This window comes from Talpa occidentalis, unplaced genomic scaffold, assembly GCF_014898055.3.
Source record: "Talpa occidentalis isolate TD23 unplaced genomic scaffold, MPIMG_talOcc4v2.1 talOcc4.5, whole genome shotgun sequence".
NCBI lineage: Eukaryota > Metazoa > Chordata > Mammalia > Eulipotyphla > Talpidae > Talpa > Talpa occidentalis.
In genome coordinates this window covers 102,169,320-102,187,080 of record NW_023604861.1, presented here as the reverse complement: position 1 = coordinate 102,187,080, position 17,761 = coordinate 102,169,320, and the positions used below count along the sequence as shown (strand labels likewise).

The following is a 17,761-nucleotide window of genomic DNA, read 5'->3' as shown; positions in this document are numbered from 1 at the left end:
TTCAAATTCATTGAACTGCTCAAGTCTGCACAGAAACCATCCTGGCCTCTTGAATCACTTGTGTCTCCTGTGTATTTGTCATTATTTCATTATGTACCAAACAATTTTCATACAGTTGCTGGAGAAGGGAACTTAGACCAGATGTTTTTGGTGCTGGTGCTGCCAAGCACACATGGAAACCCCACAGCTGTGTCCATGGATCAGACATGATGCAACAGTCCTGTTTTAGAGACAGGCTAGCAGCCAGCTATCTTCCCTTCCACTGAAACAAAGCAGCAGATGCTGAAGACGATATGTAAACAAATGCTGGTGGTAAACCACCTCAATTAAGCAACTGATGGAAGATTTCAGTCAAGAATCAGCAGAAACACAGACTATCAAAGAGGTTTTAATAGTACATAAGTTTCAAACAGTCATCAGGCATACTCCAAGTCCTATTCCCTAACCACGATTTGCTTTCTCTTCAGATGAGTTAAAATAATAAAATAAGACAAATACCTTGTCACCTGAAGAGCATCTGTTAAGGAAAACATATTAAGCAACCTAGTCTATTTTGCAGTAGCTTATCCAAACCAACTGTATGGACAGCAGAAATAACCACTACATGAATAAAGAGTACATATACACTATTAAAAAGCTTAAAGACAGAAGTGTGTTGTCAGCTGGTGACTTAAAAGAAAGTTACATGAAGTTATATGAAGGATGGATTAAAGGTAATTTATCAATTTTTGATATGTTTATACATTTGTTATGGAACTTGCCTTCTGAATTATAGAAATCTAAAATAAAAACAAACTTACAAACTTTTAAACAAAATGCAGCCATACAAATAAACATGTTCAACTGGGATTTACTTGACAGATTAGCAGCAACAGAAATAGCTTCAATCCATAAAAGAGAAGAAACACACCAACAAATTCTACTGCACTTATTGTAAGGGGAAGAGGGGGACAGTGTAAGGGAGAAAAAAAATTTTCCATCTTCCCATTATTTAGATGAACACGAGGACATTACTTTTCATTTCAAAAGCGTTATGTGTCAGCACATACCTATCTTTACATATGAAACAAGAAAAAATACATTATCATATTAACAATAATTAAGCTAACAAAAGAATTATCAAAGCTTTTTGTCATATTTTAATTTCTCTTTATTTTCTCCCTATTTTTTTTCATAAATTTAAAGGAAGGAGGGGATAAATTTTAATATTCTTACCACTGTGATAAGTAAAATGAACAAATAATATTCAAAGGCCCCAAAACCTTGAATTTCTAAACAAACATGACAGTTTATAGCAGTTAAGAAGTATCCACCATCTGTTGTGACCTCAGGTTTACCTGAAGTAGCATCAGTTATTAATTCTGCTGTATTAGAACCAGGGATGGGGCCATGGTCACAGGCTCTATAGATACAGAGGAAAATGCAGAGTCCTCATATCTGAAAAAAGGCAACTGCCCCTCTCCACAAGATCCCAAGCCACAAACTTCACACACACATCGCATCCACACCATAGAGCACCCATCTCTAGTTACCTCCTAAACAATCAGTGATGTAAGGAGAAATGGGTATCTCCCCATTCTTCTAAAGGGAAAAATTAAAACGCTCAGAGGAAAATAACTAGAATTGGTAGTTACTAGTAAGCAGTGGGCTTATCTAGAAGAAAATACTTTGTTGGACTTCGATGTTGATCCTAAATGTTACCAAACCTGGTGCCCCTTTTGTCTCTGAACTGATTAAAAGAAGGTGACAGTTAGCCTAAACCCCATGATCACTGGTATCATTGTAATGCAGTTAACAAACAGAGTAAGATGTATTAGTCCACTTGTTCAAACTATCATAAAGAAGTGCCATGTCTTAGGTTAAAAGGAAGCACGGAGGGGTGAGAGGCATGGGGAGAGGTTGAAAAGATCTAACCTTCCAAATCACACAGACCAGGTCCAACATGACCACTATTCTCACAAAGACAGAGAGATGTTGCTGCTTTCCCCTGTGGTTCCAAAGTTTAATCTCTGCAATCTCAGAAACCTCTTCCTTTCTCCTTCTGAACAAAAACATCTGTACAGTCATTTTCCAATAAATCGTCTTCTGAAAGACTTCAGGAGGAACCAGAGAGTCGTTTTTCAGCTCTGGCTCCGGGGAAAAGTCTTCAGCAAGTGACCAAAAATCAGAGGATATTCGATGTTGCTAAGTTCTCAGGCACATTAAAAGTGAAACAGCAACAGAAAGAAGGCATCCACTCTTTTCTAGTTTGAACACCTTATCTCATTCATTCACAAGAAAAATGACCATCAATAGGGCTCATGGGAAGGTGATTCATCACCAGGAAATGTCACACAATGACATACTCCCTCAACCTAGCAGTTATACTGTTATTGCTGAGCTCTTAATTATGACAAAATGTCATACCAAAAACTTTGTTGTTTTTAAAACATCCTTAACAGCAGAAACAAGAGTGAGCAGACCCTGAGAAATTTCTCTCTTGAAGATGTTAAGGGAACACGGTAAAGAAGGAAGCACACAACAGTGGGAGGGTGGCGTGGTACAAGAACACAGGCTATCTTTATTTCACCCCAAACCTCCATCATCTTAAGGGAAGGGAGGAGACATGCTGCAAGCACAGTAGGGTTGGTAAAAAGCTAACCAAGCTAACCAGTCTCCCAAAGAGGATGAAACATCACTGAGCGTGACATCACTCAAATGTCTTACAAGAATCCCCAATCACACTCGGTAAACTCTGCTGAGGACCCATAACAATGGGGAAAGCTCTGAAGCCAATGAAGATGGGAATTCTGAAAGACGTTCCTAAATAATACTTTATTTCTAGTCATCAAAACTTAGCAATATTTCCTACTCTCATATGACTCTTGTAGTTCAGTAAATAAATTTTTTTGAAGATTTATTTATGCATACAAGAACTGGGTTATAGGCCAGAGATGGGGGGGCGGTGGGGAAATTCACCAGAAACAGAGCAGGGAACAGAACAGGCAGAATGACTAAATACACTGCTGAGTGGAGCAGCACATGAGTCAGGAGAGATCTGCTGCGCCATGTGGGTAGCTCTCTGGCCAGGGATTGAACGCGCGCTGCAGTGGCTATTGATAGCTTCATAGGTTTGTGTCTTAACCCCTTGCGCCACCAGGGAGGCCCTCAGCAAATAAATTTAGATCAGAAAAGAAGTAGATATTTAATCATGCCCAAAACATGAGGAAAAGTAATGGTTTTCCCTATAGTCTGTTTCTCATCCATCAAAGGAGAATTTCCCAACTATTTCTTCCTACTTCTATGGTAATTCAGCACCTACAAAACACAAGGCTGTGTTAGGCTGTGTGATGGTCACTCTACACCCAAAGGAAGAGATGTATTCACTTGGCAGTTAGTGGGACACAAAAGAATACTACAACCATTAGAATAAACTGTATAAACAGCAATCTGAACAGATCTCATAACATCAAGTGAGAGAATACAGACATAAGAGTACAACATGGTACTACTATCATCCGGTACAAACAGAAACAAAAGTCCTCCATCAAGTTAAAAGTCAAGCTAGCGCTTACTCTTGGGAGATGGGGATTGGTGACTAAAAAAGAGTCAGGGCACTCCTGGGGTACTAGCAATGTTCTAGTTCTTGACCTCGTAATTGATTCACTAGAGTAGTATTTGATTTCTTGAAATTTAATTATCTTAAAATTTTTCTGTGTACTTTTCTATATGCATGTTATCCTTTACGCAGAAAAGCAAACAGACACAGCTATCTTAGAGAAGCAACTTTTTCTGGCATCACTGGCTACACTGCTACAGCACAGGTATGTTAAAAAGAGAGAAGAAAGGGGTCTACACTGTCTAGAAACTAAGGAGACGAGGATAAAGGAGATCTGGCACAGGACTTCCAGGCCAGGAGAAAAGACCTCTGAACTTCAGACCTTTGGACACCATGACAACCATCAGATGCCTGATTCTAACAGAAGCTAGAATTTGAGGCAGGTTTTGTCTAGTCATGGGCACTTTGTATCAGAGGTGGAGACTAATTAGTTAGTAGCATAGCTAGGAACAAAAGCCAGATCAATTTCTATCATCTGACAAGTTTTTAAATACATGTTAAATAACTATAATGATTCTAAAGATGATTTAAAACTTATTAAGGCATACTGAACTACATAAAACACCTAAGGTTCAAAGAGGCGAGCATTTGTAAAATAATTACTAAAATAAACATCAGTTTTAGGACAGGATTACAATCACAATGTAATCTGGACTTCATCATGTCATGTGACATTGTAAGAGTTAAAGTATAGAGTACAGAGTGTAAACTGTGGCACAGCTGAAATGTCACAGGGTGTTAATGGGGAAGAACATAAAAACATGCTGCTCTTCTGTGGTCTCCTAATTCACCAAAGGGCAGTTTTTCTACCCTGGGGTAGAGAAAGCTTAGCTGCCTTGTGCTGCTTAAGTGCCATTTATCAATTAATAGTGCACCCACAGTACTGCAGTTGCAGAAGCTAAAAACTTAGCCAATCAACTAGCAAGATCTCTAATCTTGTTTTACATCAATCCCACTAAAGCTGACCCTCTTTTCTAGAGAGCTGGTACAAAAGTCAGAATAAATTAGAAGATTCTGCCACTAGGGATTCTGTCCAGTATAAATTTCTCACTAACCTTTTCTCAGGATACAATGCTTGTTGGTGAGAGCAGTGCAAAGTTTCTCCAACTAAGCAATTTAAAGCTTTCATTCTGAAAACTCACTGTCATATAAACTTAAGACACTGCATATGTTTTTATCATAGATTTTCAGAGGACACTGACAGACTAATAATAAAACATTTCCATGAAATTTTATTATTTTGACAGTTTCAGGTAGGCCATGAATTTATGCTCAGGTCCTAAAAGGAAAATTGAAACTGGAAAGCAATTATCAGAATTAAATTTGGAAGAGAATATGGGTAAAGGTACAAAGGAAATCCTTTTAAAAGGCTTTACAACGCTGAAAGGTGAGGTGTTTCAATGCAATGGGCACAAGATACTCAATTTTTTTCTTTCCAACTGTGCTTCTTCATCATTTACCTTATATCAAAAGGTAACTCAGGGCCTCCCAGGTGGTGCAGGGGTTGCGCACTGGGCTGCGAAGCTGCCCACAGCCTCTGCAGCGCCGGTTCGGTCCCCGGCTGCCAGGTGAGGGTCCCACATGGCGCGCAGACCTCTCCTGCCGCCCGCTGCTCCCCTCAGCAGTGTACTTCAGTCCTTCTGCCTGTTCTGCTCCCTGCTCTGGCTCTGGTGAATTCTCTCACCCTCCCGTGCTTCTGACTGTACCCAGTGCTTGTATAAATAAATAAATAAATCTTAAAAAAAAAAAAAGTCCATCTTTAAAAAAAAAAAAAAGGCAACTCATATAATTAATACATAACAAAGATATAATACAAACATATAAACACAACCACTGGTTGACCATAAACAACTTCTTGAGTTTTGGACTCTACACATATAAAAATAAATCAGAAAGGAAGCTCTAGATTTCCAGTGTGTCTTCCAGCACTGACATCATACATTCAACACATATTTATCTGCCTACTATATGCCACACACTAACATGGCATGTAGGATGATGCATCACTGAAAAAATTAGATAAAGAACCCTATATTCATAAATCTTTTATCTGTATTCATAAATCTTTTACCTGCAGGTGATTTCACATATAGAAGAAATATAAAGAAAGCAATTAACAATAAAGCAAAAATCATTTTAAGTTAGTGTACACTAATAACAACCTGAGGTTTATCAGGTTAGCAGGGAAGGGAATGGAGAAGGGCCAAGGAGTATAAAGGATTGGGGGAGTGGGTATCTTGAAAACACAGAAGGCTAAACAGAAGGACAAGTTTAAAAAAAAAAAAACAACAACAAAGTAAACCATTGTTTGGAAGAATTTTTAATGGGAAACATACCAAAAAAATATTAATTAAAACATAAAAAGACTAAGTGTTCAGTGTTTTAAACTGACTAAGTGTTCAGTTTAAAAAACCCTGCAAACCATGGTTGACATTTGCCATTTCTACTCTCAATCAACCAAAACTGTGTCTGACCAAAATGTTTAGTATTTTGTCATGTTTTCAGTAATGAATAATATTTTTCTATTTCTTTTTGATAATTAAGACTATTCCATAAAACAGTAGGAAAAATGTATGACTATAAAACAATAATTAAAAAATACAATCACATACTTATTAACCTAAGGACTTTCTCTAATTTTATAAAAGGGATGACATATATTTTCTGCCAATACACAAATCACTTTTGGAAATGCTTCTTTAAAACTACAGAACATTTGTTAGAAGCAGTGCACATAAGTAGAGCACATCCATGTAATAAGTTCTATCATAACCCCAAGCTGTGAGAATCCAACCAGTCTTAGCTTCCCAGAGTAATGTATTATATATTCAAGGGGAGACTGTCTCTAGGCAATCATGAAGACAGCTCATAGGCCTCGACAAAGTAATTGCCCAGGACCAGTGATGGCCATAACCAGACAGAACAAAGAAGACACCTGATGAAGAAGCCTGCAGGAATGACTGTAGACACAGGGCCACATGACAGAGGTCATGGGAACAACAGACTAGGAGGGGGCCTGAATGTGCTAAAAAGTCATTAGCAAAAATGATGAAATATTTTAATATTTTAATGAGGAGATGGTAACAAAGAAACCCATACTCAACCCCAAAAATTAACATGCTAGACACTTTATATAATTTTAATTCTGACAAAGCCTATGAAGTAAGAATCATTCCATTTTACAGATGAGGAAACTAAAGCCTCAGTATGTTTAATTCTAGGCCCTCATCTAACAAGGGATGTTAATACTGTCTTGGGGGTAAAAGTCAGGACATGACTATTAAATAATGAGGTTGACTTTCTATGAGGTTCATAAACCATAAATTCACTCTGAAAAAATATTTATAGGCCTTGAATTTATATTCATAAGAAAAAAAGAAATCATTTTATTAGTTCAATGACAATTTTAAAACAAAACCAAGAAATGTACTCACTCTTTCTAACCACTAATAATTGTAAAGTGCTCCTTTATTTTCTTTTCTATAGGAATGAAATTTAAGAGTAACGAGCAGATCTTAGTGTTATTAGTTTATGGCTAATGTATAACATTTATAATTTTAATATTTTTATTATAGAAAATGAAAATGCTATAAAATACAATCCTATCTTCAAAAGTCCTCTATTGCAACAATGTAATATTACACAACTGTTACTGTAACAGTTTTCTTGTGAAACCAATAATCTACATCTATTACATGTTTCTCAAGCGCCCACTAAAAATAGAATATCCTATTTAATTCATCAAAAATTTGGGTACCTACAACTTACAGGGCACTGCAGCTTGTTAGCTGCCACTACCAGAATCCAACCACACACACAAAAAACCACTTCTGTGCTCCTAAAGTAAGAGAAGATAGCACACTGTAATGAAAAGAAGTTTTTGATACTAGTCTGACATTTGGGGTAGATCAATCACTTTTCTGAACTCCATCATTATCCATAAATAAAATAAACATATAAAACAAACATGTGAAATAAAAAGTTAACTTAATTTTAACCTTCCTCTGCTTATTTACTTATTCAATAAACATGAATAGTACCGGAGAATTTTTCACATTTTATAAATTCTTACAAAGCTGAATTTACAAAATTCTTGCATTAAGATAGAATGAATTAATCAAAAATAGAAACAATCTCTCCCCACAAAAAATAAATCATCCTTTAAAAATGTTCACTATCATATCATCACTGGAATAGTTATTTTTTAAAACACTTCAGCAAATACCTATTTGTTGAGCAGTTCACAGTTCTCCTTATGTTAACTTTATAAAAGTACTTTTGGAGAAAGGATAGGGAAACTCCCAAGAGACAAGGAACAAGCTTTATGCTGGGCAGATCATTGATCCAAGTCACAGCATTTGTTCTTTCACTTAGATAGAGGGGATGATATCATCTATTTCAAAGGCTACTGTGCAAAATCAAACAAGTACCTGTACCATACATACTCAATGTGATGCTTGTTTTTTTTTTGGGGGGGGAGGGAGGGTAGGGGGCCTGTATATGAGTTCATTTCATTCACTTTATAAGCACCACAGCACATCTTTATCACTGAAGATTAAGCCTATTATCTAGTGGATTTTTTTAAAATGGGAATTAACAGAAATAGTTCAAAGTTTACCATGGCTCAGTTGTGAGACTTAGTACATTTATCTATACCAGGTGTTGAAATGGGGGAGCTGTCATTTCCCAAATGGATGAAAAGTGGTTCTTGGATGTAGAGGAAAAAATTAACCACTTTATCTATAAAGCATACATATGCATAAATACATCTATAGATTTTAAAATTTCATTAAGGAGTGATTAGGAAAATATCTTAGAAGGCCTTTGTAGGGATGTAATGATTGAAATGAAGTTAAGAAACACTGCTGTATTCTATGTGAATACAGTGGAACTACTAGTTCTCAAAATCATTGTCATACTTTTTCATTAAAATTAATCAAAGTTTAAGAGATTTCTAGATGACTTTAAGAGTTTTTTTTCAAGTATTTATCTTGCATCAATATTCTAAAATAATAAAAATACTTTTGTCTTTGTTAGATTTACAGAAAGGCTGAGTAAGGATAACAATACAAATTAGGAAGATCTAAAATCTAAGATCAAGGCCATTTAAATTATGTTAGTGTTATCTAAAGTAAGAGAAAGCTTTCTGTCTTTTTTTACCTTTAATTTAGAAGATAAAAAACAGCAGAAGGCCAAAAAAATATGGGAGGGGAGTGGGGGGAGATGAAGGAGAAACATAACATTCAGTCATAAATTGACAGGAGTGACCCCACTGAGGCACAGACAGCTCTCCCTAATAATGCTCTGGGAGTCGATGGGAGTTGGCTAGCATCAGGCGTGGAAGGGCAGAGAGAACAAGCACCACCAGAGGACTGAAATGGAAGAAGCCAGTACCAAGCTGTAAGGCTGTAGCATTTAACTGGCTTCTGAGGAACAACAGGATGGAACAATAGGTCACAGTCCACAGAGATCTCTCCCTCCTTCCCATTTGTTCTTATTTTCAGTCTAGACAAGAACAGCACATTCATTACCACACAGTGCTTCTCTCCAACTTGAAAAGTGTAAAATTGTTAAGCCTCACAGTGCCTTGTTTTTTCACCGAAGAAAGGTTGTTTTGCTCCTTCTTGCAAGAGAGCGCCCAGAGAACAAGAAATCTGTCCTCCTCTGTGAACCTAGTTCAGATGGCACTCAAATACCTATCTACCAGTTGCTTAGCAGAAGAGAGTACATCTTAGGTAGCTCTTGCCTCTCCAATTTGATAACAGGCACAGGCCAGGTGTTTGCACAGCTTTTATTTTCCCATCTCTAGGAGTACAGTGCTAAGAATATGGAGGGTACTCAATAAAATTCATGGTCTGGCTCCCTGTGCCCCACCATCTTCTCGTCCTTCAAAGAAATATGATAGAATTACTAATCACAAACATTTTGGCCATAAGACTAAAAAAAAAACTCTGTTCTGACTGATCTGTTAAAAACAAACCTGAGACCAAAAAAACACAAAACAAAAAACTGAGAAAAGAGAAAAACAGTCAAGAACCCTCCATCCTTTAAAGTGCATATCAAAACAGTGCTTTCAACAAGCCTACTTAGAATTTGATGTTTGAAATTGTAAATTTGAAACTGGGAATCTAAGATCCGGATTCTAATTCCTTAAATTCAAATAGCAATATGCTTCTGAAGAGGAAGTGACACTGTCTCTGTGCTGGAATTCTGCAGATATGAGGCATGCCTTCGTTTCACTGAAGTAAGGGTTTTCCAACTTATGGGTCCTCCAAAATCTCCTGGAGGGCTTATTAAAGCCCAGATTGCTGGGCCCCAAACCAGAATTTCTGATGGAACAGTCTGGGATGGAACCTGAGACAAGTCCTAAGTGTTGCTGCAGCTGCAGCAGAATCTAATACTTTAATTTCATCCTGTGCCAAAAGGCTGAGTGGTAGACAGATCACCAGTCCGGCCAGAAGACTCAACTAGATGCAGCTCTCCCACTCAGTGGGGACAAACTATGGCCAAATGCTATGTGCCAAAGAGCACCATTTTATCTCCAAGGGACATAAAAACACCACATTTTCATTTTGTTTCTATTCTTGGCATCACCCCAAATGATGTTTAGTCCTAGTTTGCCCAGAGCAATAACAAACACAAATAAGGACACTGAAACTTCCTGAAAATATCTGGGTATAAGATGGTCTGTATCAGATGACCTAGCCTAAACTTTCAAAAACTTTTTCAAAATGCATACCTTTTTACATAGCTTTGAATTGTGAACTGTGTAAATAATTCACACATTCAGGAATTAAAATAGGGAAAAAGCAAACCCTGTAAATACATCAAAATAGAAACTGAATCTAGGTGAGCGTTAAATTGATAAACCATACAGAGAAAAGAACTATTTCAAGTAATTTTTGAATTGCTCTCTTTGTAAATTTTTAACAGACATAGTTTAAGGACAAAAAGAACTTGAGAAAAATCTTAAATTAAGTTCACCCCATGTCTACTATTAAACAGTGATACTATAATTCTGAAATTACTTCTTGTTCACTGAAGAATAGAACAAATAAGTAAATATTTTGTTGGGTACCAAGATTTTCAGTCTAGGAGAAAAAAGAAATGTTAAGGATAAAAGAAATTAAGGAAAAACTGATATTTGGAAATACATTTCCATATTCTATGTACTAAAAGAGCCTAGGAGTAATAACCCCAGCATCAGCGAGCACACTCAGCACTCAGATATTAGGTTTCTGAATAATTTCCCCCCCTAAAAGAAACTACGGTTCCTCAGATGAAGGGATTCCACCTTTTGGCAAGTGAGCTTCAAACACCTTTTTGTACCAGCAAATAAGGAAATACACAAAAAGTAATGGGGTCATCTCAAGGGCTACACAGGTTAGCCTGGAAAAGTTCCCATGGTCAAATCTAGCACAAGTTGATTTAAAAAAAAAAAAAAAATGCAGTTAACAACAAGCCGCTTTAAATGATGGAAACACACGCAACAAATAAAACTGCTCATGTCTGTAGTAATATCCAAAAAAAGAGGGAAGACAAGGAAGGATAAGGCAGGTAGGAAAAGAAACTGCTTTACAGATTAATGCTAGCTAATGAAAACAATAAAACTAAAGGTAACTAATAGAAGATGGACTCTGAGAAATGAACATTTCACAGTAAAAACTAACTCAGGCAAAGAACAGCAACTGAATACCAAAAACAGCTGAAAGGTTGTTGAACAGAATCTATCACACATTGTCAAGTATCACCTTTATACTGGAAAATACCCATAGTCACTTTTTTAATCAAGCGAATAAAACATGGCTTAACTAACGGTGAAACTACTAAAATAAATGTGCCCCCAGATGTGATATGAAGTACCTAATATCACCAATAAGATATTCTTGCCAAAAATATTTAATCTGGACCTAACCCAAGCCTCAAAATCTAATTCCCAGTTTACAGGAAATATAGAAGGGAGGAAACATTAAATACAGAAGGTGGCATACTTTAAACAGTTAGCTAGATTACTCCAAAACTCAACTTTAAAAAAAAAAAAAGTAGGAAGGTTAGGGAGAGTGCAGAGGAACTGATCTAGATGAAAAGTGAGTTAAGAGATGAGATTATCAAACGTCATCCACAAACCTGGATTGGACTAAGGTTTGAAAAAAAAGATTATGAAAACATTCTTGTGGACTGTATCAATACCAACTTCCAGTGACCAGCCTTGGTTCTAGCCTTCCCAGAAGACATAGTAAATGGTGTAGTCTCATTTCCTAGAAATCTAGGTTTATATCCTAATTGCCATTTTTGCCTACTAAATAAATGTTTTCTGGCAAATCATTTAACTTCTCTAGCCTCAAGTTCCATGTCTTGTAGGAAACTGTGAATAACAAAATTTCCTTAATTAAGATGCAGGAGTAGTAAAATTTGACCAATAAAGCACTTAGCACAGGGACTGCCACATGGTAAGTGCTCAGTAAATAAATCTGCTAATCCTATTTCATCACTCCTAAATGCATGCTTTCATCATCTAACATCTCTGAAACTGGGATGCACCTCAGAATTGATGATCCATCCTGGTCCAACTGGAAGGTTTTTCTCTCTTCAATGGTACGTGACATTACATATTATTATACAAACTACAGGTGGTACATACTGAAAATGAATACCATCTCAGATTCAACAAAATACAGTATTAGTAATGATAAAGCCACACATCTAATTTCTTTAGGATTATTTAGAATATATAACTTATTTGAAATTTAAAAAATTTCAAAGTCTGAGTAAAACAGTTCTAACACATTGTGAACAGAACAATTTTGAGGCCAATTATTTTTGTATAAGTGGTTTATGAATTTTATTTTTGTAAAAGACACAGGGGAGAAACCTAGCCAATCAACACACAACTAGCGCCACAAGAAAAGGTACTTTCATCTAGTTTCAGTCTACATACAGATGTTTCTTTTATCAAGTCTACAGTATCTCTGCTTTTCCATTGAAAATTCCACATATCCCCATTATTTCTTCTGTCCCAGTAACAGTACAACAGAGAGAGGAGGGCTGGTTAAAACAATTCTCTAAGCAGTTTTTTTCCCCCCAATCAGAGACTTGTGGATTTGACCCCCAGTTACGGTAGCCTTGATAAGAGGATCCAACTCTTCATAACCATGGATCACCAGCCACAAGCAACATGGAATGATCCACTTTATTCTGGAACCTTGGAGGCATTCGCTGCTAGCTCCAGCAGTGAGGTGCGCTTCCACAGCAATGAGGTGCTCCAGAATCTCATCACAGAATACTGCAGCAACACTGCTTGATTTTTCAAGCCAGAAAATACCTCTTATTGTGCAATTCAGTAATATGTCTATTAAATATCTTATTTCAAATTATTTAAAATACACCAGAACACCAACAATGTTTACTATCAGGTGATAGTATCATTAGGGCTTTAACTTTTTCTTTGTATTGTCCTGTATTTTATACTTTTTAAAAAAACAATGATCACATATTGCACACCTTTTATCGGTGTGGTTTAGATGAACAGAACATCTACAGGAAGAAAAACCCCATTTAATTCCATCTGAGACATGACTGCCTGACTGGCCACAAAAGCCATGCAAACCAGGCAAACACAGGTGCAACTCCTGTGACTTCCAAATGCTTCAAAAAATTCTGAAAGGATTGCATTTAAAATGGCACCCATTGGTCTGCCAATAAACAAGCACGGAAGTATACTATAAAAAAAAATGTAGGCTCCAACTTACACACACAGTGGTATGAATGAAGCTTTGAGGGAAGGTGCCAATGATCGTGCCATTCATACAGCACTTCAAAAATAACTAGACCATTGTGTTTAAATTATAGTAAGTAAGGTTGTTGTACCTTCACCACCCCTTAAAATAATCTTAAAACTACTTAACTGGAAAACATCCAATTTCCCAATGAATTATACACCAAGATAGGATCACTATAAAGAGACAGAATTCTTACCACAGTATGTTAAAAGAATCTTTTGACCATCCAACCAAGCCAAGTAATAGTAATTTTTTCATTATAACCTCTCCAGAGAAAAGATAGCAGTCACCTCTTAAAAGGTCTTATTGTCAAATATTTGCATAAAACTCTATCAGTTTTCCTGTGGTCCAGAGAAAAATGTTCTTTGATTCTTACACATATGCATACTGGGAAAGAATACAGCAGAAAAGGAGACCTCTCTAGATTTCGCAATCTAGGTAAATCTTACTCATTATTAGACAAGTTAGAAGCAATCATGAGAGCATAAAATAAAACTTCTGATGAAAGTAATTTGAAATAAAATGGATTTTGCTCACATAATTCATGGCTATATCTTAAATACGAACTCATTTACAACGTACAGGCACATGCACACACACAAGCATATATACACTCAACATTGTCTGAGTTAATTTCTCCTCTCTCCCATCTTAAGTTACACAGTAAATCCTCATGTGACCATTTCAGGAACTATTTTTTGCTACTAAATTTTGCCAACAATCTGCTCAGCATTGTAGCAGATGTTTCTGTTTTCAAACCTCTGGGAACTTGGCTGGATCTACTTTCTTTCCTCATGTTAAAAATAAAAGAAATGGCCCAAATGTGGCCTGATACCCTAGAGAAGCTTTTCCCTACCCCCACACTCCTAAATCTCCCTATTCATGTGACCTCCATGATCTCTCTCAAATTTTTTCTTTTCCATTAGAGAAGATGTTTCCAATTATAGTCCATTATGTTGCCAAGGATGACATCACTCAGATGGGGGGGAGGGGCGGAGAGTAGGGGGTTTGTAAAGAAAATGCTACCGATTCTTAGTTACTTGGGGACCATCTGCAACAATTTAAGCAAACAGTCTGCTAGACCTTATGAACCCATAATGTCACAGGAGGACCATTTGTTCAAGACCAATTCTTCAAACAACACAATAGTCTTACACTGGGGTTCAGAGGGATAGGGGAGCCTTGTCTTTTATTTAACTGTTTCTTTAAATACATTTGTGACCCAATCTTACCTCTGTGACATCCATAACTTTGATGGCTGCCAGCTGACCTGTTTTAACATGTCGACCCTGAAAAACAGAAAGAAGAAAGATAATTGGTACCCCTATTTTTGCACAATCATCAGAACAAAATGGTTGGAGTTTCAACAAATCATCTCTTCTGTATTTTTTTCCCAAAAGTGATGATGAAATGGCCCCATATTCTCCAATAGAATATGGTTTGTAATAACAATGAACTATACCTAATAAACAAAACAATTAGTAGAACAAATGAGTTTTGAGAAAGCATCAATTCTCTCTTTCTTTCCTGGGTTTAATGTACTATTGTCTCTCAATCCAAACAACTTAAATAATGTTTTCTACTGTTATCAGGCTGATCACTCCTTTAAACATTCCACATGACAAGCCCCCTCCCCCAAAAAAACCTTCAGATATTTGTCAAAAATGGATAATAGTCATTTTTTCCCTGGTGTACTCCCAATACCCTTTATTTAACTTTATAAAAATTATACTGAGTCATGTTTGAAGCTTTCTTGAAGTCCCCAATGTAAGGAAGTTGAAGAAAGAGCATAGAGAGTGGGGTTAGGGGACACAGAGTGTTTCATATAGCAATATTTTAATTCTTGAATTGAAATATAAAATTTGTTATCCAGTTATATAACTACATATATTTCAAACATATTTTAGGTTATTCTTGAATAGATGAGGAGTATTAGATTCCACTGTTGTCTAGTCTTGTTCCTCTCTGCCCAGTGTTAGCAATGCTCCACTGTCATTCTTAGACAAGTAACAAGAGTTACCCAGATATCCTGACCTGAGCACAATCTGCTTAAAACTTTGTGGAAAATGGTTTTTTCAGCAACAAATGTGAAACAGAATGTTCCCATGTTTTCCAAGAGCCTGTTTTATGTGGCCTCCCAATGAAAAAGTATGAACTTGAAACCTGAGGAAAGCTCTCAATTTATTCTGGAAAGTTTATGCTGGAAATCAAGCTACAACTCACAGAGAAAACCCCCAAGAAAATGACACTATATTACAATTATGTCACAATTATATGTGGTGATGGCAGAATGCAGTCCAACAGTGGCCCAGGGGTTCATGAGCAAGAATTGTGCAACAACTTAATACACAGGAAACCAGGACAAATAAACTTCACATGCCAAGAACTGATTTTAACTCACTGCAGACACCACCACCTCCACCTCCACTATCCTATCAACATGAATTGTCTTTCTAGCCTTCAAGTGTTGCCAATGAGCGTGGGCACCATTTCTAATATCACACACATCTGCAGTACAGTCGAAAGTTTTGCTTTTGAAGTATGGAGGGCTAGCCCATATTAGTTCATATACCAAGGAACTGCCTTCCTGCCCTTACAGACACTTCCCAGCACACCCAGTCTCAACAGATCTGAGCTACCACCTCACCTGCTGCCTTGGTACCCCACTTTTCACACCTTCTCTAATATCCCCAAATAGCTTTGGAGAAGAGTCTGGCACTATTTCTGTACTCACAGGTGAACAACCCAATCCACAATCCTGAAAGAAAATATTGTCCTGTCTACATATCACAAACAGCGTTCAAAACGATCTAGATGGCAACTGACACCTACAGAAGCTCCGTCTCAGAGGTACATGAAGTGGAATACAACTCTGTCAGGAAAGTAATTTATTTTATGTGGGTGCCCATATTTCTGAGTTTTACCACTTACATGTCTTGATGCAGCATCTTTAGACAGTGCCCACCTCTAAGCCACTCATTTAAAATTTCTATCTATGTGTACAAACCTCAGCCTTTTTAAAGCTTTGTAACCAACAGTGCTGTGCTGAGCATTAATGCATGGGAAACTGAGCTCTCCCCTCGCGTCTCAGGCCTGGGCAGGACCCTTGATACCCAACAGTGATCCTGACCATGGGCTCACACGCATCTCCTCCACTTGGTACTGTGAGCTGAACATATCAGCTGCGGGTATCTCAATCTCCTCTGTAGAAGAGGGGTAGCGGTGTCCACATCACAAGTTTACTGTTGAGAACAAATGAGTTACAAAGAACAATGCATGACACATGGCCAAGCACACCCCAAAGAGACCTTGGGGTGATAAAACTTCTCTGACTACGACTGGCCATAAAAACATGAAGTCTAATTATGATTTTCTTGAATATAAGGAAAAAAAAAGTAGAACTTAAAAGGATAGTGTATAAAGCAAACCTCCCATACTTTCTGTATGAGGCACACAAGATCATCTCTTTAGCACCTAGTCAGTCCTCAAATCTAAAAACACAGACCTGCCACTCCTTCCTGCATTAGGGTTACTTCCAAATTACTAAAGCATTTTTCTCTCTGACAGAACCAAACAATGAGAGTAAATGTCACAGGAGTTCATTTAGTTTTCCCTCTTTCAAATAGTATTGCATTAGGAATGTGCTAGGTGAGACGAGGGTAAGAAAATCTTCCGAATACCTGAATAACACTAAAAAATCTCTTCAGATGTTTATATAATAGCAGTATCTTCCCATTTTCCTTCCACCCCTGAGCTCAAGACAACAAGTGTAGTTTCAAGACATGGCAGTTTGACTGCAGGATAAAAGCTGAGAGTTGTGAATTCACTGTTTGCTTTATATAGAGCATAAGTTTCCCTACTAAGGGATTACAGAATCAAGATCTAACAATTAAGCAATTATTTTGTGTTAGAGGACAGATCATGAAAAGGCATTAGTCTTCACTAACACATACCAAGTCTTCCAAAATGAGATCCACTTTAAATTTAATTCTGCCATGCTCCTTTCTAAGAAACAAGTTAATGTACTATGACAAATGAATGTGGGATTCAGGCAGCCTTGGGCTCTCATCCCTCTGCTATAGCCTCGTTACTGTATTTCCTTGGGAAAGTTGCTTAACTTCTACGAACTTCCTAAGATCACCAAAAGGTTAAGATATTTTTCTAGAATAAAGCAAGCTATAAATAAAGTGTAGGGAGTACATAAAGCCCTGGCAATCAGATCTGGCAAAGGGCAGGCACTCGGCAGAGTCTTCCTCTTTCTACTCCCACCACAGACCCATTCTGACTTCCTTACCATTTTTCTCCCTAATTCAGCTTGCAACTACCTCAAATCTAATCAATTTAAGCCCATATCTTATATTCAAATGAAATGACCAATATGAGG

General features: G+C 37.1%; 1 protein-coding gene across 49 annotated transcripts in view; it reads right to left on the bottom strand.

Annotated features, from left to right (window-relative positions):
- Positions 1-17,761, bottom strand: part of MAP4K4 (mitogen-activated protein kinase kinase kinase kinase 4) — a 180,420-nt gene that overhangs the window by 73,245 nt on the left and 89,414 nt on the right. For all 49 annotated transcript variants that reach the window (XM_037527994.2, XM_054701927.1, XM_037528013.2 and 46 more), the window contains exon 3: positions 14,610-14,666. In XM_037527994.2, the coding sequence (XP_037383891.1) occupies positions 14,610-14,666 (57 nt within the window). The remainder of the gene's footprint in view (positions 1-14,609; positions 14,667-17,761) is intronic.